Below are 27,948 nucleotides of genomic sequence, written 5' to 3'. Positions count from 1 at the left end.
TAAGTTCACGCGCTCTGCTTTGGTGGCCTGGGGTTTTGCTGGTTCGGATCCTGGGTGCAGACATGGCACTGCTCGTCAGGCGATCCTGAGGTGGTGTCCCACGTGCCACAACCAGAAGGACCCACAACTAAAATATACAACTATGTGCTGGGGGCGGGGTTTGGGGAGAAAAAGCGGGAAAAAAGAAAAGATTGGCAACGGTTGTTAGCTCAGGTGCCAATCTAAAGAGAAAGAGCTTGCCTCTGAGAAACTGAGGGTTCCACCAGCCGGCCCCCTGCTGTTGGGCAGCTTCTCGTGGTGTATGACATTGGTGCACGTGCTTTCTAATGTGGCTGGGTTCCATTAATCCTCACTACCCTGACCCCCATGATGATACTCTTATTTATGCTTATGGTTTTACTGTCACACATCAGGCATGATGTCAGCCAAAAATTGGCATTTCCTTTGTTTTATCAGAAAAGATTGTTTAAGACCATTACTCTAAAACTCTAGTCATAATCTTTGGGAAAGGAACAGAAGTCCCATCAGTGGAAAACTAAGGGGTAGATGGGCAGAAATTCCCCTCTTTAATAATAATCAGGAAAAAATTAAACTTTTTTAAATTTAAAAAGGATAAAGTAGTGTTTATTTGACCATATGTTTCACATCTTTCAAAATATTTGTATTTTGTAAGTTAAAAATATATATTTTTACATGCTAAGAAAATTCAAGTAATAGGAAGAAGTATCAAGTGAGACGTAACGTTCTTCCGTCCCCCGCCTTCACTGCTGCGTTAGCACTCCCCAGAATTAACACTTGACATTCCCAGCTTCCCGCAGTAGGATCTTACCATGTGTGGGCAGTGGGACTCGGGAGCCACTGGGGCAGCCCGGAGCGGAGGGACTCCTGTGCTGGGCAGCAGGGGCCTGCCCCCGTGCTCTGCTGCCCAGCTCCTGCCTTTCACCAGCTCTTGGGGCAGCGGGCCTTCTTGGCTGCTGGGCTCACCTCTTGCCCTCGAGTCCTGGAGTTTTATCCGCCTTGGACTGGGTGATACACTGTTGTTCTCATTCATACATGAGTTCATTCTGACTGGATTCAATTTGGTGGCTGTTCAGGGTGTTCATTATGTAAGTGTGGGCTGGCAAGTCAAAACCTTTTCTTTGGCCGACTACTTGTCTTCCACAGTCATTACTTTGGCATATATTTAGGCCAACTCCAGACTCCCCTGTCCTCAGAGCTCTCTTGAACTCAGTTCATAGTCTGGAGTCTTTACATTCACTCATGCCAATAGTGCCAACGAGTGTCAATGTTCTAACTTTCTATGAATTTTAATATTACTGAAATTTGCAATCTAGTAATCTCTGTTAACTCGTAATTTTGCTAATATGTAGTATCTAACCCGTAAAACCACACAGCACAACAGGATTCAAATTTTGCGCTCCTGCGCTAAGACCCTATATTCACTTACTTTTATTAATTTTTCCTTTTTTGCGATTAGTATTGGCAATCTTTTGCCCGTTTCCTCTAAACTTTTATTCAGTGGTTCAGGTTTCTTTTCCTCTCGCAAGAAAGTTTCAGAGCTAGCAATTTCAGAGATGACTCCATTGGACAATAGCTGCGATTTTTCTTGGCCCATTTTACTTAGTATTCATTCACACCTATACCAATACTATACTGTACTAAGAAGGAGCCTGCTGTGTTTCACCATATTAGTACAGCATCAGATGGCAAGACTGAAATGTAAGACCCCTGAGAGCAGGGGTTTTGCCTCTTTTCTTCACTGCCCTGGAACAATGTCTAACACATGGTAGGCATGCCAAAAATATTTCTTGAAGGAATGATGGCATTATTTCTGCTATTTTGGCAGTAAGTATATGTAAGCCACGCAAATTAGTATCTGAGTATTTTGTTACAGTTCCCTTGCTAGTGAACTGATTGATTTTTATAGATTTTTACTTAAATATTAATCACTTTTAGAATATGACCCTGTTGTCAGGAAAGTGGTATATTTCCTTGTATGCTTGATTATCCCTACGGGTTTCTTAATATAGATATATCACATGCAGTAGACCACTCTTTCCAGCGTGGAGTTCTCTGAGACTGTAACACCATCACAGTGAAGATACAGAAGAGTTCTGTCACTCCCCCAATTCCCTTATGTCCTTTATAGTGGTCCTCTTCTCTCCTCCTCACTCCCTCAGCCACTGGCAAGCACTGATCTGTTTTCAGTCCCTATGGTTGACCTTTACCAGAGTGTCATATAAATGGCATAAATATGATCATATGACATGTGGCCTTTTGAATCTGGCCTTATCACTTAGCATAGTGCCTTTGAGAGTCAACCAGGTTGTTGTGTGTGTCAGTGTTTTGCTCCTTTTTATTGCAACATGGTCTTCGTTCGTATGGAGGTACCACTGTTTGCTCATCCATCACCTGTAGAAGGACATTTGGGTGATTATAAATAAAGCTACTAGAAACATTTGTGTACAAATTTTTGTGTGAACATAATCGTTCACTTCACTTGAGTAAAATTTCAGAATGGGATTGGAGATGACACATTCTCTTCAAAATTTTCCTTTCCAGAACTTTATTTAACACCACATGATACTGGCCATCACTTACTATGTGGCAAACTATCTGGTGATTGTTTATTCTGTTTTTCAAACAAGATGGAAAACAGTTGTTATACAAAATAGTAGAGATGGCGATACCTAACAAGTTGAAATCTCTGTAATGTTTCTGATTTCCGTTTTCCAACCAAAATGGGTCTCTGAATGCTACTAAGAAAGACTAGAATGTTTCAACAAGCAGTCAATAGTTTAACTTGTGTTTTCCCTTCTAGCTCATTTACCTTGTGATTTGTGTGTGTGTGTTAGTTAACTGCTTACTTAACACATGTGATTCCCCATCGGTAACTGAAAGGGCGGCTCACTCTTGGTGTACAAGATCTCCAGACCCAGTGTGGTGTAAGAACCCCAGGTGGTTCTGAGAGTCTTGCTGAGTGTGAGGAAGGAAGGACTTGTTTGGGTACACAGAGGGCTCTTGAGAACAGTGATGGCTGTCACAGTTCATCTTGCTGCTGGGACCATCAGAAAGGAAGGATGTTGGAGAGAGAATGGCTGAGGCGTTAGCTAAGAGGGTTTTCCTTCTCTAGCAGTTGTGTTCAAGTCCAAAGTGAAAGATAATCCAGAGAAAAGTGACTTTCTAGCATACAATCTTCAGATCTTTTCCTGAGGAAGACGATTATGCCCTTGGGTTATCAAAATTTAAGGGGCTTAGAACTTTGTACATTTAGGTTTAGAGGCTACCCATTGTGGGATTGATCTTTTTTTTTTTTTTCAGGACAATTAGCCCTGAGCTAACTTCTGTGGCTAATCCTCCTCTTTTTGCTGAGGAAGACTGGCCCTGAGCTAACATCAGTGCATGTCTTCCTCTACTTTATATGTGGGACGCCTGCCACAGCGTGGCTTGCCAAGCAGTGTGTAGGTCTGACCCAGGGATCCAAACTGGCCAACCCCCGGGCCACCAAAGTGGAACATGCAAACTTAGCTGCTGTGCCACGAGGCTGGCCTCAGGATTGATCTTATTTTAAAATTGATTTATTATGTTAATGGTCAGCCAATTCACATGGTTTAAAATTCATGAGTTTCAAGGTGGATGCATCTACTGCCCACCATCCATCGAGGTCCTCTCCTATGGTGCAAACAAAAGCTATCAATTTCTTGTGATTCCTGCCAAAGATATTTTATGCATATGTAAGTAAATGTGTACAAGTGCTTTTTCTCCCCTTTTTTCACAATGATGCAATATGCAGACTTAAAAAAATAAAAAGAACATGTATATACTAATGTGAGTGATTTTCAAGATACTGTTAAAGGGAAAAACAACCATTTTTCTATTGTTGGAATTTAGTTGTTTACAATCTTTTGTTATTACAACCAATGTTGCAATGAATAACTCTGGTCATAAGTCATTTCGCATGTGCAATATATCTGAGGAAAGTTCCTAATATTGGAACTGCTGAGCCCAGGTGTGTGTAAAACATGTTTTTGTTATTGCCACACAGCCCTTAGGAGGTTACAGTGTTCTAGACCCCCCGGCAGTGTATGAGAGTGCCTGTTGCTCCCTCCCCAACATAAGAGTGTCAAATTTTTTGACCTTTGCTAATCTGATAGGTGGAAAATGGCACTTAGGGTAGTTTTATTGATCATTCCTCATGTTATTGTTGAGATTGAGCATATTTTCATAGGTATAGGTGCAATTTGCATTTCCTTTTCTGTGAACTCTTTGTTTATATCATTTGCCCATATTTTAATCTTTTTGTTAGATTATCTTTTTCATTAATGTTTTTAGTTCTTAAAACATTAGAGGAATTAGTTGTTTGCCTGTTATATTAAGTTGCGTTGTTTCTGTAGTTTGTCATTTATATAAGTGATATTGTTCATAATCAGTTTCATAAAATAAACTTTATTTTTGGTCATATTTTTAGTCATATTTATTCAGAGTTTTGTGTCATTCTTTGGAGGACCATCCCCACTTTGATGTGATAAAAATCATTATGCTTCTAAAACTTTTGTTATTTTAGTTTCTACATTTTAGTCTGATGCATTTAGAAGTTTTTGTGTACAAAGGTTTGCAGTATGGATCCAATTTAATTTCTTTCACCAGTTGTCTGGCCAGTTTTCCAGTATCATTTAGTGAATATTCCACCTTTCCCCTCTGGATTTAAAATGTTACCTTTGTCGTGTGTTAAATTCTCATACTTTCTGGATCTGTTTCTGGCATTTCCATGCTATTCTATTGACCTTTCAGCCTGTGTACATGTCCTATACCACACTTTGTGAATTATTATGACATTATAATATCTCGTAGGGCTAGTCTCCCTCATTTCTCTTCTTTTCAAAATTTATTTTTTATTCCATCTGAATTTTAGAATCATCTTGTTTAGTCTGTCTCATCCCACCTCACCTCTAAAAAAGAAAAACAAAACTCTGATGTTATTGTTATTTGGATGTTATTCTGATGTGTTACCTTTATAGATTGGCTTTGGAAAAGTAGATATGTTAAGGGTGTTAAAATTTCCTGTTCAAAAACATGGTATGACTTTCCATTCATTTCTTCTGTGCCCTTCAGCCATGTTTTAAGTTTTTGTCTGATCAGGGTTTTAGACAGTTCCTGTTAAGTTGATTTGTAGTATTTTAACTTTTTATTGCTTTTGAAAATAAAGTCTTTTCTTCCAGTGTATCTTCTTATTGATTGTTGCCTTGTACATGCTTTATTGATCTCTGTATATTTACTTTGTACCCAGCAACCTTCCTTCCTGAAATCCTCTTCAGTTGGTCATTTTTCAGTGAATTTTCTTGGGTTCTTTCAGGCATACAAGCATATCATGTACAATTAATGATCATTTTGCCTCCTACATTTTTTTTTTTTTAAGATTGTATTTTTCCTTTTTCTCCCCAAAGCCCCCCGGTACATCGTTGTGCATTTTTAGTTGTGGGTCCTTCTAGTTGTGGGTCCTTCTAGTTGTGGCATGTGGGATGCCACCTCAGCATGGCTTGACGAGCAGTGCCATGTCCGTGCCCAGGATTCGAACCGGCAAAACCCTGGGCCGCTGAAGCAGAGTGTGAGAATTCAACCACTCGGCCACAGGGCTGGCCCTTGCCTCCTGCTTTTCAATTTTCGTATTTTTTTCCCATTTCATTGCATTAACTAACACTTGTACGTTAATAGTGGTGATAGTGGTCATCTTTATTTTATTCCTGACTTAAATGCAATGTATCTCGTTTCCCATTAAGTTTGATGCTGGCTTTTGGGTAAGGTAGATACATTTTGTTAGGTTAAGGAAGTTTCCTTCTATCTTATTTTACTAAGAATTTTATCAAGAATAGATATTAAATTTTATCGAGTGACTCTTTAGCATCTGTGGAGATGACTGTATGATTTTTCTCTGGAGAACTGTTAATATAATGAGTTCCTCAATAATAGAACTATCCTTGCATTCCTGGATTAAATCATACATGGTTTTGGTGTAATAGTCCTATAAGCTGCTACTGGATTATATTTGCTAATATTTTATTTAGAACCTTTGCATTGATGTTTATAAATTAGAAAAAATTTAGTTTTCTTTCTGTGTGTACATGTAGATTTTGTCTTACTTTGGAGTCGTTGTTACATTTGCTTTTTTTTTTTTTAAAGACATTCCTTCCTTTTTTATGCTTTGGAATAGTTTAATATTGGAATTTTCTGCTTTTACGCATTTGGGAATGATCTGTGAAACTCTTTGGGCCTGGTGCTTTGGGGGAGATCTTATAACTTTCTTTGTTTTTCCTGTGGTGATTGATTTGCTTAGGTTTCATGTCCCCTTTGGAGTTAGTTCCGGTGAATTATATTTTTCTAGAAAAATAATTTACTTTATCATCTTTTCAAATTTACTTATATGCAGTTGAACAGTGTATTCTCTTATTAATTACCTCTATATCCCTATTGCCCTCTTATTTCTTATTTTGGATATTGTGTTTGCTTTCCTCTTTTTTTTTCATGATTAGATGAATACTTTGCTTTGCTCTCGTTTTTTTTTTTTTCCCTAAAGAAAGATCTGTTGGACTTATTTATGGGTTAATTTGGTCACTTTTTGTGAATGTACCATGGAGACTGAAAAGCGTTTTCAGGGTGTAGATTTCAACATGTGCCAGTTAGTTATACCTTATTATTATTATATTAGTTATACCTTATTGATATGTAACTTAGGTCTTCTATATCCTTTCTTCTTTTTGTCCTCTTTATCTGTCGTGATCTAAGGCAGGTAAATTAACGTCTCCCACAGCTAATGTGTTTTACTCCATTTCTCCTTGTATCCCCTGTAATTTTTGCTTTATGAGCATTGATGCTATGTTATCTGATCCATGTATAGTAATACCCATGTCTTTACTGTGAGTTGCACCATTTAGAGTTGCATGGTGCCCTTCCTTGTCTTGTTCAACCCTTTGTTCTTTGAACTCAGCCTTGTCAGATATTAAGATTACAGCCCATGATTTATTTCTTCGCTTTTGCTTCATATACCTTTGCTTATCTTTTCTTCTTCAGCCTTTCCAAACCCACCCTCATCCCTGTTGTTTTTAGGTGCTTCTCCGTCATACAGCATAAAATTGGATTTTGCTTGGAGAGAAAATCTGAATGTCTGTTTAATAGATGTTAATTTAGCCCATTTATTAATATGATGTCTTTGGCATTAATTCTGTCATTGCTGCTTTCTTGTTGTTTGAGGGGATTGTTTTTAAGTAGCTTTTAAAACGTCTTCCTTTCTACAGTCTTATTTTCTTTACTTTATGTTGTGAGTGTGATTTTCTAACAATTTGGGGCCGGCCTGGTGGCGCAGCGGTTAAGTGCACACGTTCCGCTTCGGCAGCCTGGGATTCACCAGTTCAGATCCTGGATGTGGACATGGCACCGCTGGCAAGCTGTGCTGTGGCAGGCGTCCCACATAAAAAGTAGAGGAAGATGGGCACAGATGTTAGCTCAGGGCTAATCTTCCTCAAAAAAGAAAAAAGAAAAGAAAAAATAGAATAACTTGGAGTTTTATTTGTTATACTTGTTATGCTTACAACTTTTTATTAATCCTAAATCTTTTATGTTTTAGACATTATTTATTAATTCCCTACTATGGACAATGATGAAATTAGCATATTTCTTCTTCTTTTCCCTCTCACTTTCTGCTCTTCTACCAACTGATCTTAGTTATTACAAATATTACCTTTATTAGTGTTTACCTTTGTTAACTTTATTTGTACTACGTTATTTATTAACTTTAAATCAGCCCTGTCCAGTGGAACTCTCCCCGATGATGTGAATGTACTGTTTATCTGCCCTGTCCATTATGATAGCCCTTCACCATAATGTGGCTTTTACGCACTTGAGATGTAGCTGGTGCGACTGAGAACCTGAACTTTAAATTTTATTTAATATTAATTAATATAAATTTAAATTTAAATAGCCACTTTTGGTTAGTGGCTGCCACGTTGGAAAGCATGACTTTAATGACGTTTTTAAACCCCAGCTGTCAAAGATAGGGAAACCATGTACATAATACCACCTCCTGTGTTCTTGCTCCTTTACTCTCCCGACGAGTGTTATTTAAATAATTTCTGCACTGTCAGGACTTGTATTTCCCATTCTGTTGTCTCACCGTAATCCCCACATATGTCACAGTCTTAATTCTTACAGTTATCTGGACTCAGTCCTCATAAATGGTCCTTTTGACGTTGTTTTTTCTAGCCACCCCTCGGAGAGTTATATTTTACTATCTAGTGAATTCCTCAAGAAGGACTTTGAGTGGCCGGCCCGGTGGCGCAGCGGTTAGGTTCGCACGTTCCGCTTCTCGGCGGCCCGGGGTTCGCTGGTTCGGATCCCGGGTGCGGACATGGCACTGCTTGGCAGCCATGCTGCGGTAGGCGTCCCACGTATAAACTAGAGGAAGATGGGCACGGATGTTAGCTCAGAGCCAGGCTTCCTCAGCAAAAAGAGGAGGACTGGCAGTAGTTAGCTGAGGGCTAATCTTCCTCCAAAAAAAAACAAAAAAGAAGGACTTTGATACGCTGTGCGTTGGGGTTTTTGTTTGTTTGCATGCTTTTGCACATTTAAAACTCCCTTTCTACTCTAGTGACTGTTTAGGCAACTATAAAATTCGAGAGTCACACTTTGTTTCCTTGAGTGCTGTCGTGGGTCTTGCTCTGCTTTCGTTCTGAGTTGCCCTTGGCTGTGTAGAAGTCTGCTTTTTTCTCCTTGTATAATTGACTTGATCTTTTGCCTGACCCCTAAAGGAAGTAGAATGATTTTGTTAGAGTCTCTCTGTTTTGTGGCCATTCCTGATTCACTTACCCTTGCAGTATTTTAGAATTTTATCAGTAAACGTTTGTTCTGTTATTTCAGTTTTCTTGTTCGGGAACTTCATTACGCATATTTGGATGTTCCTCACCTATCTCATTTTTATCAATTTTTTGGTCATTCTTTTTAATTCTTTCTTAAATTTTCATTTGATCTGTTTGACTTTTCTCATTTCTGCCCTTTGTGTACAATTTTCGCCTCTTCTGTGTATTCTGCTCTTGGTGTATTTTGCCTTTGTATTTCACCTCTTTTATGTGATCCTTTTTTTTTCCTCCCACCTCTTTTCTGAGCTTGTCTTCTATTTTTATCTCTTTCTCTTGCCTCACCATTTCATCATCCCTGAGCTCTTATAGTTCCATTTTGTGTTCATCCTTTGTGGAAGCTATTTCTTCATATATTTTAAAAATTCATGGTGAAATCCAAGTTCACAATTTTCGTCTGCTTGATGGTCTGGTTTTTCCTGTGAATGGTCATGCAGTCATTCAGTGAACATTCATTGAGTGCCTACTCTTGCGATCACTCAACCCTTGTGGAGTTTACATCCCAGGGGTACAGATAATAAATAAAATGGGTAGGTACTTATGTAGTATTTTACAAGGTGACAGGTGCTACAGAGCAGAGCCAGGGAGGGGGGATATGAGTGTTGGGGAGGGACGGTGCAGTTTTAAATAGGGGTGATCAGGGAAGGCCTCACAAAAATGGTGTCATTTGAGGAAAACTACAGGCCATTATTGCTGATGAACATAGATGTAAAAATCCTCAACAAAATTTTGGCAACCCGAATTCAGCAATACATCAAAAGGATCATACATCATGATCAAGTGGGATTCATACCGTGGACACAGGGAGGGTTCAACATCTGCAAGTCAATCAACGCGATACAGCACATCAACAAATTGAGGAATAAAAACCACATTATCATCTCAATAGATGCAGAGAAGGCATTTGACAAGATCCAACAGCCATTTATGATAAAAACTCTTAACAAAATGGGGATAGAAGGAAATTACCTCAACATGATAAAGACCATATATGACAAACACACAGCTAACATCATACTGAATGGGCAAAAAATGAACACCATCCCCCTGAGAACAGGAACAAGACAAGGATGCCACTGTCACCACTCTTATTTAACATAGTACTGGAGGTTTTGGCCAGAGCAGTTAGGCAAGAGAAAGGAATAAAAGGAATCCAAATAGAGAGTGAAGAAGTGAAACTTTTGCTGTTTGCAGACGACATGATCTTATATAGAGAGAGAACCCCCAAAAATCCATTGGAAAACTAATAGAAATAATTAACAACTACAGTAAAGTTGCAGGGTACAGAATCAACTTACAAAAGTCAGTTGCTTTTCCATACTCCAATAACAAACTTACAGAAAGAGAACTCAAGAATACAATTCCATTTGCAATTGCAACCAAAAGAATAAAGTACCTAGGAATAAATTTAAGCAAGGAGGTGAAGAACTTATACAATGAAAAACTGTAAGACATTACCGAAAGAAATTGATAATGACATAAAGAGATGGAAAGAGATTCCATGCACATGGATTGGAAGAATAAACACAGTTAAAATGTCCATACTACCTAAAGCAATCCACAGATTCAATGCAATCCCAATCAGAATCCCAGTGACATTCTTCACAGAAATAGAGCAAAGAATCCTAAAATTCATATGGGGCAACCAAAGACCCCAAATTGCTAAGGCAATCCTGAGAAAAAAGAACAAAGCTGGAGACATCATAATCCCTGACGTCAAAATGTACTTCAAAGCCATAGTGATCAAAACAGCATGGTACTGGTATAAAAATAGTCACACAGATCAATGGAACAGGACTGAAAGCCCAGAAATAAGGCCACACATCTACGGACAGCTAATCTTCAACAAAGATACCAAGAACACACAACGGAGAAAAGACAGTCTCTTCAATAAATGGTGTTGGGAAAACTGGACAGCCACGTGCAAAAGAATGAAGGTAGACCACTATCTCATGCCATACACAAAAATAAACTCAAAATGGATCAAAGACTTGAAGATACGTCCTGAAACTGTAAAACTTCTAGAAGATAATATCGGTAGTACACTCTTTGACATCGAACTAAAAAGAATCTTTTCAAATACCATGTCTTCTCAGACAAGGGAAACAAAAACAAGTGGGAGTTCATCCTACTAAGAGCTTCTGCAAGGCAAAAGAAACTAGAATCAAAACAAAGAGACAATCCATCAATTGGGAGAAAATATTTGCAAATCATATATCTGACAAGGGGTTAATCTCCATAATATATAAGGAACTCACACAACTGAACAACAAAAAAACAAACAACCTGATCAAAAAATGGGCAGAGGATATGAAGAGACATTTTTCCAAAGAAGATATACAGATGGCCAATAAACACATGAAAAGATGTTCAACATCACTGATCATCAGGGAAATGCAAATCAAAACTACACTAAGATACCACCTTACACCTGTTAAAATGGCTATAATCACTAAGACTAAAAATAACAAATGTTGGAGAGAGTGTGGAGAGAAGGGAACCCTCACACACTGCTGGTGGGAATGCAAACTGGTGCAATCACTATGGAAAACAGTATAGAGATTCCTCAAAAAACTAAAAATAGGGGCCAGCCCCATGGCCCAGTGGTTGTGTTCGTGCACTCTGCTTTGGCGGCTTCAGATCCTGAGCACGAACATGGCGCCGCTCCTCAGGCCATGCTGAGGCAGCGTCCCACATGCCACAACTAGAAAGACCCACAACTAAAATATACAACTATGTACTGGGGGGATTTGGGGAGAAAAAGCAGGGGAAAAAAACTAAACTAAACTAAAAGTAGAACTACCATATGACCCAGGTATCCCACTACTGGGTATCCACCCAAACAATTTGAAATCAACAATCCAAAGTAGCATATGCATCACTATGTTCATTGCAGCACAATTCACAATAGCCAAGACATGGAAACAATCCAAGTGCCCATCGACAGATGATTGGATAAAGAAGATGTGGTATGTATATATACAATGGAATACTACTCAGCCATAAACAAAGACAAATTCATCCCATTTGCAATAACATGGAAGGGCCTGGAGGGAATTATGCTAAGTGAAATAAGCCAGTCTGAGAAAGACAAACACCAGATGATTTCACTCATATATGGAATATAAACAAATACATGAACAAAGAAAACAGTTCAGTGGTTACTGGGGGAAGGGGGTTGGGAGGTGGGCACAGGGGGTGAAGGGGAGCACTTATGTGGTGAGAGGAAATAATGTACAACTGAAATCTCACATTGATGTAAACTATTATGAACTCAATAAAAAAATGGTATCATTTGAGCAGTGACGATGGAGATAAGGGAATACGTGTTAAAGAAAAAATTATTCATGATACTTGTTAAAGAGGGTAAGGCAGGCTTTATTCAAGGGGGAACTCTGGCAACAGTATAATGGGGTCTAGCAGTGGGAGACAGGTCCGGCTCAACTCCAACTACAGCATGGGCAAGTGGGAATCAATAACCCAGGAGCAAGTCAGTGGATGGAAAATTACTGAGAAGAAACATCACGGGTCAGGGGGCATCCTGGCTAAACTGACCTACCGGGGTTCTTGCTGAAGGTGGTCCAGGGTGATGAGACATCATGTGGGGGATGGTGGAGGATGAGGAACCCCATCAAATATCGGGTGATCAGACCTGGAGGATGGCTCAACTGACTTAGCAGAATTCTTGCTAAAATTGGGTGATGCAGAGAGGAACACAGATCCAAAAGTTGAGGCTAGTTGAAAAAGAGCTCAGGGAGGCCGAGTAGAGTTAGGTCAGGGAGAGACTTTGTCACAAGCCGTGTGGGTATCCGGAGGAAGAGCATCCAGGTGGAGGGAAGAGCATGTGCAGATGCCCCGAGGCTGGATTGTGCAGGGTGTTAAAGGAACAGCAAGGGGGCTAGTGAGAGCATCGGAGTGACTAAGGGGGGAAGAGATGAGGTCAGACAGGTCAGGGGGAGGGACACCTCCTCCTTTTAGGCAGTGAAATGACCTTGGCCTTTACCCTGAGTGACATGAGAAGCCGAAGAAGAGTGATGTGGTCTGTCGTTTGTATGTTCATCTGCCACCTGGATTTCTCTCCCTCTCCTTCCCTTGTCCCTCATTTTTTTTTTAATTTAAAATTTTTTTATTTTTTTTTTTCCTTTTTCTCCCCAAAACCCCCAGGTACATAGTTGTATATTCTTCGTTGTGGGTCCTTCTAATCGTGGCATGTGGGACGCTGCCTCAGCGTGGCTCCATGAGCAGTGCCATGTCCGCACCCAGGATTCGAACCAACGAAACACTGGGATGCCTGCAGCAGAGCGCACGAACTTAACCACTCGGCCATGGGGCCAGCCCCCCTCATCCCTCGTTTTTATTTTATTTATTTTTATTTTTATTATTTTTTTATTGAGTTATTGATAGATTACAATCTTGTGAAATTTCAGTTGTACATTAATGTTGGTCAGTCATGTTGTAGGTGCACCACTTCACCCTTTGTGCCCACCCCCCACCCCACCTTTCCCCTGGTTTCCACTAAACTGTTCTTAGTCCATAATTTTAAATTCCTCATATGAGTCATCCCTCGTTTTTAAATCCATTACATGTCCTGTGCATGCTCCTCCGCTGGTTCTTTGCATGTCTCCTTCCTGTAGGAGGTGGCTTTATTCCTAGACCAGGCTGGTTGAGGTTTTACGGTGCGTTTCTTTATTTTTTCCTTTCCTTTTCTTCCCCCTGTGAGATAAGCAGCTGGGGAGGTTTCCCAGTGCCAGGGGCCTCTCTGACTGCCGCAGAGCCCACTGCTCCCTGCTCCCTGCTCACTGCGTGGGGCGCGTTTGTAGGGTTCCTCGCCGCCGCCTCTGCTACTTAGAGCCTGGCCAGCCCCAGCGAGGCCTGTGACCAGTGTGGCTGCTCCCAGGTGTCCCTCACCTTCCAGAAGCGTGTTTCCACAGCCGAGGGGCTTGTTTTGCCTTTATACCGCATGCCCGCCTGTGCAAGTCTTCACTCTTTTTAGCTGCTCTTACATCTATTTCATGGTATTTGACTGTCTCCTTGCTTCGCCGAAAATGGAGTTTGTGGTTTTGTTTCTTGTTCTTTTGGGTGATTTCCAGGAAGCTGGAGGGGAATGCTGACTTGACGCCACCATCTTCGAACCCAGAGTCCTAATTATGGGTTTGGCGTTTCATTCCAGAGAACAAAAAAGACAAAGCTGTCTAGCTTGGTAGTGGCCTTTCATATTTCGAGAAGACAGAGTTAGAAAACGTAGTCTCTTACCACCCTTTGGACGAACTTGGTAGTGGTTGCTGCTGAAAGGCGGCGTGCCCGCGAGGGCCGGGGTGTGCCCAGTAGCCTGGTTCCCCGCCCGGTCTTTTGGTTTGTGGTTGCAGCTGGCTGCTTGAAGCCTTTCTCTAGACTTAGCCCTCCAGGGCAGGGACTTGAGCTGACTTGCAGCAGACTCTCTGTGACATGGTTCCCTTGAACGTGTCACCTTGCAGAGGGTAAGGTTTTCATGGCACTGGTGGGATCAGAGGCATCCGTGCTGGCCCACCTAGACGATTAGCACGGTTGCAAGTCCCTTTAAGGGGTGAGGCATGCAGGCTAAGGCACTGGGCGCTGTCACCTCGTGTCTTCTGTATGCATGCAAGTGTCGGGCCTACATCTCTCCTCTTCTGTGTTTCTTAACCTTTCTCAGGTCAAGGGTCTCCTTGACAATATGACAAAAGCTATGGCTCTTCTCCCTAAAAATTAGCACATGTGTGGATGACTTTGTATATCGTTTCTGGGGTTCTGTGAGCGGCCCCTCTTTGAAATCATGGCCCCCAGTCGAAGGACCCCTATATTACGTCGGGTGAGATATTGGCACTATCCAGAGCCATGATCTCATTTTCTCCTTGTTGAGAGTTCTAGACAAAAGTCTGAGGGGGAAGTTCTTGGTGAGGTCTTGAGTTTTCCTTAATTTTACTTATTCAAGTTCATTCTATCCTCTTTTCCCAGAATCAATCAGGAATTGTCGGGTACACCTGAAATTAATAAGATGTTATATGTTAATTATAGCTCAACATCAACAAAACAAAAACCAAAAAAAGTATTGTCTGTTTTCTCATTGTTATGAGTCTCAACTCCTTGTTGAACCATCTTGTTTCTAAAATTCTTGGCTCCTTGAGCTACTCTTGGACTAACCATGTCCCTCTTTTGTTGGTAGGAACTGAACAGACCTGTATATCATAAGGATGCCTCATTTATCTGCACATATTTTGTTAGTTTTGTATTCTCTCTGCTATATTCTTTCTTAATTAAATCAAAGAATGCCACAAGAGGCCCTTGGGTCGTAAAATATTTACTTTGCTTACTCCCAAGGTGCTTCACTGCTTTTTCCTTCTTTGGCCATTGAGATTAAGGAAGGAAAAGGTTCTATTGATGTCATGATTATAATATGCCAATCCATAGTCAGCCCAGATCCGGTTCCCACGAGATTAACTGAAAATGTTGCAGTTAGATAGGAGCAGAACTGTCCTCAAGTGCTATTGTGTTGTTCAATTGATAAAGTTCATGAACTTATTTTGTCTCATTTTATTTCTGGGACATAGTAGTCAAGTAGATTTTTAAAAATATACTAGTGCATTAAAAATTTTTTTTAATTAGATTTCTGTTTGATTTGGGTTGTACAAAAATTAATAGAAAATTTTAATTAAATTTAAAAGTTAACTTATTTCAGAGGAATTTTCTTTTCAATTTTTGTATGCACTTTTTATGGGAGAGTAGGAAACAAAACCAAAATATTTAGCACATTTAAGTGACATAGAATATCCCCTGCTCCCCAAATTGCACATAATGCGAGCACTTGGTGAAAGTTTTTCACTAGATGTCTAGAGGAAATAAAAGGTAAACAGATTTAAACACCAAGAGGACAGAAGTTTTTAATGCTTTGATCCTCAGACCATTTTACTTTTGCTGTCTTTCTTTTTTTGGTTTTGTTGTCAAGAATCTTCTGCCATTGTATTACCATGTGACAGCAGTCATGCTACGTTCCCAAAGGTCACTTCAGAAACACATCGTTTTGTATTTACTGTGGATTCTCTTTCCGCTCGGGTTGACACTATTTAATCTCCTCAACTTCCTTTTCCACTCAAACCCCCATAGCAAATTGAGACTGTCGAGTTCTGTGGCGACAGGAAGAAACTGCCATCCAATAAAGGATGTAATGTCCATATTCTGTTACTCAGTCATTATCTACAGATGAATGAATGGACAGTCTGTTGTGAAATCCTTCTTAAATGATTTATGAACCAGGGAAATCTGGGCTTGGATGTCACCAAAGTGCACAGGGCCATGGAGGGAGCGAGGAGGGTCTCTACTGAAAGTGGGGTGTTGTCTTCGTGTGTTGTACTGCCGACCTCAGATGGCTCCTCAGTGAGGCGTTCTGGGCAGAGAGGACACCAGGCTAACACTGGTGTTGAATTACTCCTGCATTGAAAAGGCAGTTGTTTTAGTCGGCGTAGTTGAGGAAGAACCTACAGCAGAGAGCTTTATTTTATTGTAGTCCTTCTGAAGAGATTGTAGCCGTGCGCATGTGTGATGTGTGCGGCTGCCACTTGCCCCCTTGCCCTTTTGAAGTCAGACATTTGTTGGGGTTCTCCCAGCGGGAGTGAAAGTGTCAGGAGGGCTGAGATGGCATGAGATTGCTCACTACTCCCCCGGGGCTCCCCATCAGTGTGCGTCCAGCCCTGTCCTGTAATTATCAGTGGGCACCTGGCCCCCCACCAGGGGCCCTGCCTTCTCCATCCTGGCATCCAGGTGTCTGGTCTGAAATATGGGCTCAATGAACGTCTGCATCTTTGAACGAATTGATCGTGACTGGGACTGACTTTTGCTAACAAACAAGGTGAATGAAGGAAACGTGCTAATTTGACTGGGAAATTAAATTTCCAATATAAATTTTAAAATGACAATAGGAATTCCTCTCCTAGGAGATGCTCTCGGGGGTGGTGGTTGTGTCTGGCAAGGACCCAGTCCAGCACCAGGGCCTCTTTCTGACGGTGGAGGGGACCGTGAACCTGCAGCTCAGCGCCAAGAGCGTGGGCGTCTTCGAGGCCTTCTATAATTCCGTGAAGGTAAGGCTGCTTCGCTTGCACATTCCGGCTCATTGTTCGCGGGTTTGGGGCGGTTTTTACTTGCTGTCTGGCTTTATTATTGTTATCTGTCCTTATTTTACAAGATAAAAAACTGATAGTCATACTATTAATATTTACTCATCAAACTCAAAAAATACTCAGACATTTTGATTCTGAATACATCCTGTCACTGGAAGTCAGCCTGTTCTCCGTCCTGTTAGATAGGATAGGAGGACTCGGGGGGACTAATTTCAGCCATCCAAGAGACCAGAGCTCCCAGAGGTTGTGCCTGTGGCTTCTGGCGCTTCCCTTTCCAGAACAAAATTGGCCTTTTCGCCGTGTCGGCTGCTGCTCTTGGATCTGGCGTTCAGGTGAGGGGAGACAAGAGCCGTGGCCCTTCTTCCCTTTTTGTTGCGTAGGGTGGAGTTCTGCATTCCAGAATGTAAACTCTTTTTCTGTGCTTACGGTTTCCTCTTCCTGAAGGACATATGGACTCCTTAAGTTTTGAGGGGAACGAGTTTAGAGGAAGGACGGGGTCATTAACTGTGTTCACATTCAGGGCCTTCCTGTTGTTCCACAATGTGGCGACTCCCTTCGTAAGTTATGGACTTTCTCACAGTGGTGCTAACCCAAAGCTTAAAATACGTTAACTAGTTAGGTGTGCTACCCGCCTTTTAGGCAGGTCCCAAATGTTAGTACCATCTCCCTCCCTGGAGCCCCAGCCGAGGCCTGCCCAGGGCTGAACAGAGGCCCTGCTTGGCCCCACGAGGCTGGCGGTGTTCAGGCCCCCAGGAGGCTGATGCCATCTGGAGTGGCATGAGCCAAGAAGACGCAGGCCGGTGAGGAGGAGCGTGGGTTCAGATGGCAGCCCTCCTCGTTAAGTACCTCCACTGTGCCTCATCCACGTCTTCCTTGTGAAGATGGGGTGCCTGCCGGGAGGGTCGGTGGGACAGTTAACTGAGGTATCTGGGGAGAGGAGAGGGAAATAGCGGTTTACTTCCTACTGTGCACCAAACACCTAAGCATCCAATACGGTCAGTGAGCCATTCTTGTGCCAAAGACTTGAACCGACTCGCCATTCATCTCCAGCTCTGTGCTGCCCAAGACACCATGATGGTAGCATGCCAGGGCTTGGGATATGGTGTGTTTCGGGAGAGATTTGAAAGTGCATCTCACAGTGCGTGTTGTGGGCTGAGCTGATTTTTCTTTGCAGCCTATCCAGATCATCAACAGCACCATCGAAATGGTGAAGCCAGGGAAATTCCCCCCCGGCAAAACAGAGATTCCTTTTGAGTTTCCTCTGCACGTGAAGGGGAACAAGGTTCTGTATGAGACTTACCACGGCGTGTTTGTCAACATTCAGGTGAGTTTCCCGCCCCGTGCGTTGACTGCATAACCTCCTTCTACAGAACAGCTGGGTCTCTCTTTCACTGAGAGCTAATATGTGGACCCGAGAATTGAACTCTGTCATTATTACTGAGCTCTCCCACGGACACTCTGTGGTGATTTCTCATTTTGCCCTGCAGAACTCATGTCATGTGTGAGCATTATTTTTGATAGGAATCCTGGAGGACCCACGCTGTAACTTCTTTTTAAAAATTGCTTTGTTTCCTTTGGGCTCTGTTCAGGCCACATGGGGGGCCTGTGAGGGGACTTTTATTGTTGGCCACAGATAGGCCCGCACTTCTCTCTGGCACCGGCACTGACTTGTCTGTTTTATATGTATAAACATCTCTGTTTAATACCAAAGGCGGCTACTTTAACACAGGCTTGTGTGTTTTCTTGAACAAACCTCGTGAGTGAGGGGAAGTGAATTTATGACTTCCCGTCTACCTCTGCTGGGCAGGCCCCTTCCACAGTTGCTATTGTTGTCTCGGGCGCAGTTTGGAGTCATGACTCAGAGCGAGAGAAAGAGAGCCTTTTCCTGTGTTCAGTGGAAAGAAAGGTACTTTTGTGTGTCCAGCCTGTAGCGGTTCCCCTCGCCAGAGGAGGCAGAACTATTTTGTCTTACGTATGTGCAAGAGGGCTGAAGTTAGGAACTTTCTGATTTATTAAGTTTTAGCTGATCATTTTGTCTTGGTAGAGACAATTCCCCTGCTTAAAATATGGCACTTTTAAAATAGAAATCCTCAAAACACTTGAGAGAGTTTAACCAGAGGTTTGTCTGTAAGTTTTATGAATTGCCTGAAAGATCTGTCAAGAAGAAACCCGTGTGGTATGATGTACTCTATTGCAGTGCATGTCTGTGTAAAGAAAAAAACATTTCTAGGCCTTTATTATTGGTGCACCTGTTTCAGGCAGTATATGCACTGAAGGCCTTGGACAGCCCTTGGGCAGTAACAGTGATGATTGGGTGAGCATCTAGGTTCAAAGGGAGCAGCTTGCGTAGACATACAGGTGGCTGATGTCCACACATATGTGCTCTGACCAGCTTTGTAGGGTGGAAATACCTTCACCATGAAAGAAGGTAAATGAAAAATGCCCTTTTAGCAAGACTGAAAATATCTCAAACGTTTCACTTGAAAATTATTTTTATTCTCTTTCCAGAATCAGCATTAACTTACATTACCCACACAGTAGTTCTTTAGTACTGTTTATTTAATAATACCAGCATACGTTCGTTAGAAACTGAACAGAATAATCTCAGATTTTCACTCATCATACTTCTTGTTGCTTTCCCCTATGTTTATCATTCTTGTTAAAAGATTAGTATGTTTGAAATAAAATTGGAAATCTCATCCTTTTCCAAATATTGCCAAGAAAGGCTGTATGCCTAGGTATCCATACAAAACTTGTGTACTTGTGTTCCCACATAGCTGTGTGTAAATTGGAAACTATTTCAAATGCAATAGGAGGGGCCATCCCCATGGCCGAGTGGTTAAGTTCGTGTGCTCTGCTTCGGCGGCCCCGGGTTTCGCGGGTTCGGATGCTGGGCACAGACCTACACCACTTGTCAGCCATGCTGTGGAGGTGACCCACGTACAAAGTAGAGGAAGATTGGCACAGATGTTAACTCAGGGCTAATCTTCCTCAGCCAAAAAAAAAATTATATAGCAACAAAGACATTTTACATTTGTAATTTAAATTGTTTGATAGTAACATAATGTAAAAATCATAAGACAGAGGAAAGGATTTAAAATGTAGCCAGTATGAAATCACCAACTTGCAGTGTCTGGGTGATGGAGGGCCTGATGATGTTCACGTGTCTTCTTCTCCATCATGTTGCATTCATTTCTCATTTTTATTATTACACAGTGCACTCAAGAATCTGTCAGTCTTTTCTAGTTGTCTTTTGTGCAACTATTTTTTTAAAAGTTATTTAAATTGTAGGCAAGTTTTATTATGTTCATTTTACTTTTGTGGCTGTACTAGCAAGATTCCATACTGTCACACGGAATAGAGCAGCACCAACACGTCTGCTGGCATTGTGTCTTCAGAATTAGTTTATAAGATGCTAGTCATGCTTTCTCACAGTTAAAAATATCCTTCTTAGGAGTCTGCTTTAAATCTAGACAGGCATCTTCTTTCTTTGTTCCTGTTGATATTGTGTTTACTGACAGTCGACAAGACTGCATCTTGCACTTCCTGTTGGCGCCCTGCTCAAGCCTGGCCCTCCAGACCCCTCTGACCTCCTGTAGCTCACACCACCTGGCTGGCTCCTTAGTAACTGGGAGAGATCACGATAAAGTGAAAAGATCCGGGGCTCTGCGGCAGACAGATCTGGGCTTGAACTACAGTGTTACGTACAGGTTCAGAGCATGGGTTCTGGCAGCTGGCAGGTGTAAATTCCAATCCCACCTCTGTGACCCGGAGCAGCCTGCCTGACCTCAGCTCCTGGAGGGTTGATGAGGTCTTGGCGTGAAGTGCTTCGTTAGCATAGCAGCTGGCACAGAGGATGTGCCAGGTAATGTTTGGTGAGTGATTGAGTAAATGAATTAATGCTGACTGTCCTGATGATATCCTAACAGTTCTTATTTTTGTGTTGTTAGGATTGAGAAAGTACACGGGAGGGAACTTAGCCAATTCCTAGAACATAATGTCAGTGTTTTCCTCTTTTCTCCCCTCCCTCACTTATCACCGACTGGCTTATATTACTAATTATTGCTTTCACACCTAAAAAACATCTAGTGACCAAAAGTTGATGCCTGTATTCACATCCTTTTGTTTGCAAGTTATAAAAATCCAACCCAAATTGACTTAGCCAAAAAAGGGGTGTTGGACCTTAGGCCTAGCAACTCCAGGGGCATGTCGAGGCCGGGACGGACCCCAGTCCTGTCTCCGGCTGGCTTTCTTCTGTGCTGGCTGCAGCCTCGGGCAGCCTCTCCCCTTGCCATGGCGGAGCTGGCGGCCAGCCAGTGGCTGCAGGGCTTACAGTCCACTGGGTTGGCAACCCCAGCAGAAGGGATTCTTTCCTGTAGTCCCAGCGCCAGTCTGGGCTTACTGGTCACTTCTACACCCAGGTCCGGGCCGGGGAGGTCAGCCCTGCCTGCACCTGGAGACTAATGGGAAGTTCCCATCAGGAGACGAATCAGAGACCAGGCAAGGCGGAACAAAATACTGCCCCCTCTCGACCGCGTGTGGGGTGTACAGGAAGAGGACGATATGTGTGTACATACGTAATGCACACATAGACATACGCATACATGTATAGTAGCCCAGCCCCCACTGAGCGTATCTGCTCGGGGACACCAGATTGAGATCTCCATAGAGAATATATATAAAAAAGATCCTTGCACACAAGGGATGATTATTTAAAAAAAAAATTTTTTTTAATGTTTTAAAAGTGGTACCTTAAATATCTAGTAACTTCTTGTTTAATGTAGACAGGTTGTTGATAATAATGTAGCTTCTTGATTCAAGTATGCATATAGTCCCAGTTATATAAATTATTTTTAATGTAATTCAGAAGTTTTTCCTGGGTGATTAAAATAGCAGCCAACTTTATTAAACACAGGTTATGCGATTTTTTTGAGATTAGCATTAAGACAGTGACCATGCTGTGGAGTTTTGTTGCCAGTCTCTGGGCGCGTGGACGGGGCTGTGAGAACAGTCTCCAGTCGGAGCCTGCTTCACTCAGTGACCGGCTCTGCTGTGGGGCTCTCCCTCGGGGAGGCAGGGCCCACCTTGCGGCAGCGCACCGGCAGTGGCTCGTTCAGAAAAACAGCGTGGGGACAGCAGAGAAATCGAATGCGGCTGTTAAAAGCAAGATGCGTTACTTCCCTGTGCGCTTTATTGTGCACGCAGGATCCGTCTGTGTATTGGCCTATGGGGCGTGGGGCGCACTGAGGGAAGAGTAGTTGAATCAGATCAGCCCCGAGCTGACCATGGGGGCGTTGGCTGATGGGATGTGGGGCTTCCTTTCACTCTTCTTTGCCTTTGTATATGTTTGAATTTTCCAAAATAAAAATTTGAAAAAAGACTGTCCCTTTGTTATTCCTTCTTAAGGTTAAAATGTGAGGAGCTAGTTCTGAGATGTCCTGGAGTGCCGGTCTCTGGACCTTGTTACTGCGTGTAACTTGCCTTCAGTGCACAGATGCCCCGAGGGCAGGGTGTGACTGAGTCCCCCCACCCCACCCCGCCCACGCCACGTGCCAGGCTGTGCGCACGGAGCCCTCGGCAGTGAGAGGGAGCGGAGAGCAACTTGCTCCAGTTGGTCTCTGAAGTGCCAGATGCTGTTCCAGCCATTTCTAGTCCTTGCAACATAGGTTTTCTAATCCTTACAACAAAACAGGTGCTGTTTTATCAAGAGCTGCCAGGCCCTGCACTAAATGCTTTTCACATGTGGTCTCATTTGATTCTCACTGAAGGCAGGTTTAATATCCCCGTTCCACGGGGCGGGAAGCCAAAGATCAGAGAAGTTGTTGTTTGTCTGGGCTCACACAGTAAGACAGATAACTGGATTTGAGCTAGCTTCTCCTAAGTGCATGTTCTTTCTCTTCCGCCGGTCTGGTCTTTTTCTGGGTTCCAGGTAAGACCCTGCACCTGTGTTCCAGTGGGTCCAGCTACAGGACGGCTGTGGGACTAGGCTGAGGAACAACCTTAAAGTGTTTTTTGGTTTTTGTTTTTTTGTAGAAAAGCGTTTATTTTGAGCAGTAACCCCCCCCATTATGTATATTCATTTCCTATAATACATTAATTGGACAGTTTCCCTAAAATATTGACTGACTTACCTCTCTGAATATAATTCCAAGATGAAAGCAAATCGCGTTAAAATGACCTTTTCTTCTCCAACTTCTCCCTCTAGTACACCCTGCGCTGTGACATGAAGCGGTCTCTGCTGGCCAAGGACTTGACAAAGACCTGTGAATTCATCGTTCACTCTGCTGTAAGCTGTGCTTGGGGGCTCGGGGCCTTAATACTAGGACTCTTCTGTGGGGTCGGGGAGTTTACCCTACTTACAGGCTAATAAGTTAGCCTGTTACTGTTCTGTGGCTGCTGAGAGACACGAGACTCTGGGTCAGAGACAAGGGACCTGGTTTCTCCTGGCATAGCAAGCAGTGTGAGCATCAGCATGTGCATCATTCCCTTGGGCCCAGAGTCCCACAGGGTGATGCCACAGGCCCAAATGACACTGGACCTGAGGGGGTTCATGCCTTGGCTGAGGAGCACCAAGCTGGGGAGCCCACCTTTGTTACAGCAAGCAGTGAGCAAGCCTGCTCTTTGCCCGGAGGGAGACATCACCTCCTCCCTCAAGGTTGCTACAGCCAACACAGCTCAGAGATGGCCGGGCCCGGGTAAAGAATGGTCAGGGCCTCACAATTGTGGCATCCCCAGCACAAACATACAGGGACACTCAGGGCCAGGGTGGGTTGCCTCTCACAACACCTTTTGCTAATATTTCGCAGTGACAAAATGTTCTTTAAAAATTCCTTTCACATGCCAACTTAGGGGACTGGATCCCCTCCCCTACCACTGCAGGGGCTCCAAGTGAATTCATGGCGGATTCAGAGTCCTCTGCAGCCCCTCCCTGCTATTCCTTGGTCATCATGCAGAACCCTAGGAGTGACTGGCAGTGCCTGCCCTCGGTGTGACACTTTGGTGACAGATACTCACGCTGATAACCGTTGATTCCTCGTGTCTCTTGGGCCTTTCCGGGTCCTGTATCCCTGCTGCTGCCATGCCTGGGCCTTCCCTTCCCTGTGCTGCACGCTCACTGGACGGCCTCTGGTTCAGGGCCGGTCCTGCCCCTCCTTCCCGGTTCTGCTGTGGCCTGGTTCCCTCCCTTGACCAGCTCCCTAGACTCAGCCTCTGGTACCTCTGGCTTCAATTTGAGTCTCAGCAGTTCAGGGACAGAAGTTAGCAAAACTGGGGTTCCTGGAGGTGTTCAGGCACGTGGAGCCTGGATGCGGTGGCTGAGAGTGGTACCAGAGCACCTAGCGGGCCTGCGGCTGCTGCCACGCATCCTCCTGGGCTGACTCGGAAACGCCGCTCCTGAGGGCCTCACAGAGCTGAAAGAGACCTGCCCTCTGTGAGCGTGTGGATTCCAGGGGCCTGAGCCCGTGTCACCGCGTCACCTGGACTGCACAGCCAGCAAGGCCACGGCTTTCCTGGCTCGTTACATAGTGCAGCCCACAGCTTGAGTGCCATGAGCAGGACATGGCGGCCAGGGGCTCACACGTGTCCCACGCCTTTGCCAATGTAATAAACTACATTGTGATGCAGTTAATTTTTATGGAAAATTTGCAGTTGCGTTTCCTTTACACTATTATGAAGTGTCCATGAGTATCTTTTAATAGTGATTAAAAAGTAAAAATGTAGGTCTTGGGGCCAGCCCAGTGGCGTGGTGGTGAAGTTTGCACACTCTGCTTCGGTGGCCCAGGGTTTGCAGGTTCAGATACCAGGTGCAGACCTATCACTGCTCATCAAGCCATGCTGTGGCGGCATCCCACATAAAATAGAGGAAGACTGGCACAGATGTTAGCTCAGGGACAATCTTCCTCACACAAAAAAGGTAAAAATGTAAGTCTTAAGTCTCTTGTGCATAAGATTGGCAAAATCACTGATGTCCTTTATTTGTGTCATTTTTTTGACTTTTTAGGACTTCTAACAGTTGTAGCTTCCCTCTTTATAAATTTTTAATCACAGTGTTTGAAGTGTCTCTTTTAGTGATAAAATATATAAATTTGTGTAAAATATGAAAAAATATTTATCTTTTTTCAAAGTTATGTGATTTTGATGAATATTTTCCTTTGTTCCGTCAAAAGTCTTCAAACTGAAGCAAAAAAATTTTTTTAATGTAGATTATTACCTATAAAAGACATAATACCCTTTTATGTCCTTAATAACAAGAGTCTACAACTTTGTGAAGAAGAATGAGCCCAAATTCAGCCCCCTGCCCAGAGCCAGGCCCCAGCCTAGGGCCCCCACCCACAGCCTGGTCATGACTGCGCAGCCCCTTGTCGGTCAGCTCCCCTCAGGGTAGGCGGCCACGGCAGAGCCCGTGGGGCTTCCCCCTGCTCCCGGTGCTGTGTCAACACTCGGCTTGCAAGGCTGTGTTCCCTGCGAGTGATTTCACGGGAAGGCCAGACCGCACTGTGACCTGTAGTTGACAACACGTTAAATGTTCCTTACATTCTGAAGGAGGAGTATATTCACTAAAGAGTGTGCTCATGAACCTGTTCATAAAAAGAGTATCTCCAAGAAGAGTGGTCCCGAGAAGAAGCTTCTGGTCAGTGAGTGGAGTTGGCGGATTGGTCAGTGCCCTTCCTCCCCCACGGCCCCCCTGCCCTCTGGCATCCGTGGCCTTTGGATCCTGGCCCCTGAGTAAAGATGCCAGGCAGGCCCTGGCGAAGCTTGGCTATGTTGGTGGGTTCTGCAGTTACGTAATGTGGAGATGATCGTTGTTAATTAATTATGGTGACATTTCTAATTCATTAATTTATAGGTGTGATTCTTGCAGATAGACAGCTGTGTAGCTCAGTGGCTGACAGCCCTGCTGGTGGAGCCAGACCACCTGGGTTTGAGTCCCGCCTCTGCCACTTGCTTGAGCAAGCCATTGAGGCCCTCTGCGCCCCACTGTCCTCCTCTGTGAAGTGGGACCAGTGACAGTCATAGCACCCCAGAGGGTCATCGTGCAGATTCAGTGGCACACTGAGACACTCTGGTGTTAGCTCTCATTCTAAAAGCCAGGTTTAAGATACCTATCTCCCAGCAATACTATTCTGTTTCTTAGGTCTAATTTTTTTTTGTTTTCCTGAGGAAGATTGGCCCCGAGTTAACATCTGTACCAATCTTCCTCTGTTTTATGTGGGACACTCCTACAGCATGGCTTGACGAGCAGTGCTAGGTCCGTGCCCAGGATCCTGATCTGTGAACCCTGGGCCGCCAAAGCAGAGCATGCAAACTTTACTACGCTACCAGGCTGGCCCCTTTTAGGTCTAATTTTTAAATTCTGCACCTGAAAGGGACCTTAGAGACTAAGAAGTCTATCCCCTCATTTTACAGATGAGGAAACTGAGTCAGGGGGATGAAGAAATTTGACAGAGAACTGCACATTGTTGTTGGCAGAGCTGTGTTTAGAACCAGGCATCCTGCCTCTGGGTACCGGTTCTTCCTGGCTCGTTATGCTCCTCTTCATTCCTTTAAGAGAAAGAGGAGTCTGGGGGCCGGCTCCGTGGCCGAGTGGTTAAGTTTGCGCGCTCCGCCTCGGCGGCCCAGGGTTCGGATCCTGGGCATGGACATGGCACCGCTCGTCAGGCCACAGTGAGGCGGCGTGCCACATCCCACAACTAGAAGGACCTGCAACTAGGATATACAACTATGTACCGGGGGCGGGGGTTGGGAAATAAAGCAGAAAAAAAAAAGTTGGTAACAGTTGTTAGCCCAGGTGCCAATCCTTAAAAAAAAAAAAGAAGATTGGCAACAGTTGTTAGCCTAGGTGCCAATCTTTAAAAAAAAAAAAGAGAAAGAGGAGTCTGACTGTGGAACTGTGTGGAACTGTTGGCCCTGAAGCAGCTGATTTTGGTTTTCCTCCCGTTTCAGCCTCAGAAGGGGAAACTGACCCCGAGCCCCGTGGATTTCACCATCACACCTGAAACCCTGCAGAACGTCAAAGAGGTAACGTGTGCCTCATGCTCCACTGCCTGCCGGGTGTTTTCTTAGAAACCATGTGCCCCTGACAGACTGTTGCCCCGTGTTCTCTATTTGGGCATGGAATTATTCTTTTTTCCCTGCCTTTAGTCTGAGTGATTAGGTTTGTGAGGGTTGTGGGGTTTTTTCTGTTTATATTGTTGTTTGCTCCTTTTTTCTCTAACATCCTATTTCTACTTTCCTAGTTTGTTGTTAGTGCCGTTGAGTCGATTCTGGCTCCTAGCAACTCTGTGCACAGCACAGCGGAACCCTGCCAGGTCTTTCTGCGCCGTCCTCTCCCCTTACGGGACTGTGGCAGACTGTGCTCTGCTGTTAACAGGGCTCTCAGGGCCAGTGTTTCAGATGTGGGCGGCCAGGTCCTTCTTCCTCATCTGTCTTAGTCTGGAAGCTCCGCTGAAACCTGTCCACATGGGTAACGCTGCTGGTGTTACTTTCCTAGTAGTTACCCTTAAGTGTTCAAACATACGTAGACCATTATAAGTTTAAGACAATTGTAAGCATTGAGAATAAGTACCTTCTGGCCCAAGGTTTGTAACATTTTTGCATTTTTCTCCCATCACACTCCCTCCATTTGTTGAAGTCATCTGAAATCTAAGTTCTGGTTTGTCATTTATTTTTCCAAATGTTAAGCCTTTATTGGCTTAGAAACCATTTCTTAATAGTTGCCTGAAGTATCATAGTCATATTATCCAGCGTTAACCGTTAAGTTTTACCACATTCATTGCTCACCATTGTTTTCACTTGCTTATGTTTTCTTCTTTGATTTATTTTTTGTTTAGCTGGAATACATCCTACTGTCATTCTTTCAGAAAGGGTAAAGAGTGAACTTAAAATCCTTGAGTGTCTGAAAAATATCTTACTTTGAT

General features: G+C 43.4%; 1 protein-coding gene across 5 annotated transcripts in view; it reads left to right on the top strand.

The window, feature by feature from the left end:
• Positions 1-27,948, top strand: part of VPS26C (VPS26 endosomal protein sorting factor C) — a 59,012-nt gene that overhangs the window by 18,521 nt on the left and 12,543 nt on the right. For 4 of the 5 annotated variants that reach the window (XM_014841582.3, XM_070488852.1, XM_014841581.3 and 1 more), the window contains exons 2-5: positions 16,850-16,993; positions 18,207-18,356; positions 23,238-23,318; positions 26,975-27,049. In XM_014841582.3, coding sequence (XP_014697068.1) covers positions 16,850-16,993; positions 18,207-18,356; positions 23,238-23,318; positions 26,975-27,049 — 450 coding nt within the window. The remainder of the gene's footprint in view (positions 1-16,849; positions 16,994-18,206; positions 18,357-23,237; positions 23,319-26,974; positions 27,050-27,948) is intronic. The other variant, XM_070488853.1, reaches the window with a different exon arrangement.

The sequence above is a fragment of the Equus asinus genome, chromosome 18 (assembly GCF_041296235.1).
Source record: "Equus asinus isolate D_3611 breed Donkey chromosome 18, EquAss-T2T_v2, whole genome shotgun sequence".
NCBI classification, from domain to species: Eukaryota; Metazoa; Chordata; class Mammalia; order Perissodactyla; family Equidae; genus Equus; species Equus asinus.
The sequence above is the reverse complement of the archived record's forward strand: the minus strand, read 5'-3'. Positions and strand labels throughout refer to the sequence as shown.